The sequence below is a fragment of the Neovison vison genome, chromosome 1 (assembly GCF_020171115.1).
Source record: "Neovison vison isolate M4711 chromosome 1, ASM_NN_V1, whole genome shotgun sequence".
NCBI classification, from domain to species: domain Eukaryota; kingdom Metazoa; phylum Chordata; class Mammalia; order Carnivora; family Mustelidae; genus Neogale; species Neogale vison.
Window position 1 is genome coordinate 158,034,641 of NC_058091.1, and position 2,000 is coordinate 158,036,640.

Genomic DNA, 2,000 nt, shown 5'->3' on the forward strand with positions numbered 1-2,000 from the left:
TAATTTAAAAATAGGCATTTTAATTTTGATTATTAGTTGCATAGTACATATGTGTCCTTATCAAAGGAAACTAATTAAATCGTAATAAATAATGCACAAATACTTCTAAGATTTTATTATTTTTTTTCCCAATTTATTTATTTTTAGAAAAACAGTATTCATTATTTCTTCACCACACCCAGTGCTCCATGCAAGCTGTGCCCTCTATAATACCCACCACCTGGTACCCCAACCTCCCACCCCCCGCCACTTCAAACCCCTCAGACAATAAAATTAGCATATTACCTTCTTAAAGACTTTATATGAATTCTAGTGATTGTATTGTAACCTTGATTATATTGAAGTTGTATATCATTCTCATATTGTTACAGAAAAAAAATGCAAAGAAAATTTTTAGTTCCACCCATCTCTTCCCTCTCATTTACCTATACAAAAGAGAAAGAAAATCTCCCAGTTATTCATACTGAGTCTTCAAACCATAAGAGAGACTTTCAACTATGGAAAACAAACTGAAGGTTGCCAGAGGGGAGGTGGGTGAGGAGAGAGACTCAATGGGTGATGAGTATTAAGGAGGGAACTTGTTAAGATAGGAACTGGGCATTGAATGAAAGTGAAAAATTATACTCCTGAAACTAATATGACACTATGTATTAAATAATTAGAATTTAAATAAAAACTTGAAACAGTAAAAAAACTAATCTACCAAGAACACAATTCGCATTGAACTAAAGCAAATTTCTGAGAATATTTAAACAAATTATTCTATTTTATTTGAAATTTCCCTGCTACTTTTTAACCTATTCCAGCAAAGTAAAATAAATATGTAACATAGTATTTGTCTATTTAATGCATAATTTTAGGCTATAACATGAAAAAACTATTCCAATCTGCTTTAATGATGATCTTAACATGTTTTTTCTACATGCATTGAAGAAATTGAAGTTTGCAAGATATATTTTACCCCACGAATAACTTTACAATCTATGAATAATGGAACCGATAAAGAAAGTCATATTCTGAAGTTTGAAGAAAATTTATCAAAAAAAATTATCATGCCTGATAAATTAACCAATGTGACCCTAATAACAAGATTTTTGCTCATGGGATTCCCTGATGATCAGGTGCTACAGAGACTTTTTGCTGCATTCTTCTCCCTGGTTTACCTGGCAGCACTGATGGGGAATCTCCTCATTATCACCCTCACGACCACTGACCAGCGTCTCCAAACCCCCATGTACTTCTTCCTGAAATATTTGTCTTTGATTGATATCTGTTACATCTCTGTCACTGTCTCCAAATCCATCATAAACTCTCTGACCAACAGCCATTCTATCTCCTTTGTGGGATGTGCCTCACAGGTTTTCCTTGTTGTTTCCTTTGCTGGCACAGAGTTTGCCCTCCTTCTGGTGATGTCCTATGACCGCTATGCTGCCATCTGCTGTCCTCTGCACTATGAGGCCATCATGAATAGAGGTGCCTGTATGCAGATGGTGACAACATCATGGTTCAGTGGGTTTGTCTATGGATCCATTCATGTTGCAGGTACATTTTCTGTCCATTTCTGTGGGCCAAACATAGTGCATCAATTTTTCTGTGACATTCCATCATTGCTTACACTTGCTTGTTCTGGGGAGCAAATTCTAGAATATGTGCTTATTATTGTTAGTTTTTGTTTTGTTTTTGTATGTTTTACTTTCATGGTTGCTTCCTATGTTTTTATTGTGTCCACTGTCCTAAGAATTCCTTCTCCACAAGGCAGATTTAGAACATTTTCAACCTGCATGCCTCATCTAACAGTGGTAAGCATGTTCCTCTCTTCCGTATATATTGCACATTTAGGTTTAAACTCAAAATCCCCATCATCACTGAATGTCTTTATGTCTGTACTATATTCCCTGTTACCTCCAAGCCTGAATCCTGTCATTTACAGCCTGAGAAATAGAGACATGAGAGTGGTCCTTTGGAAATTTTTTGGTGAAAAAGTGACACTGAGTATATAA

The 2,000-nt window shown here is 35.4% G+C and overlaps 1 protein-coding gene across 1 annotated transcript; it reads left to right on the top strand.

Moving 5' to 3' along the window:
- The first annotated feature begins 983 nt into the window (after positions 1-983).
- On the top strand, positions 984-2,000 carry LOC122912794 (olfactory receptor 14A16-like). The gene has a single exon (XM_044259020.1). It carries the CDS (start codon positions 984-986, stop codon positions 1,998-2,000), a length of 1,017 nt encoding a protein of 338 aa, XP_044114955.1.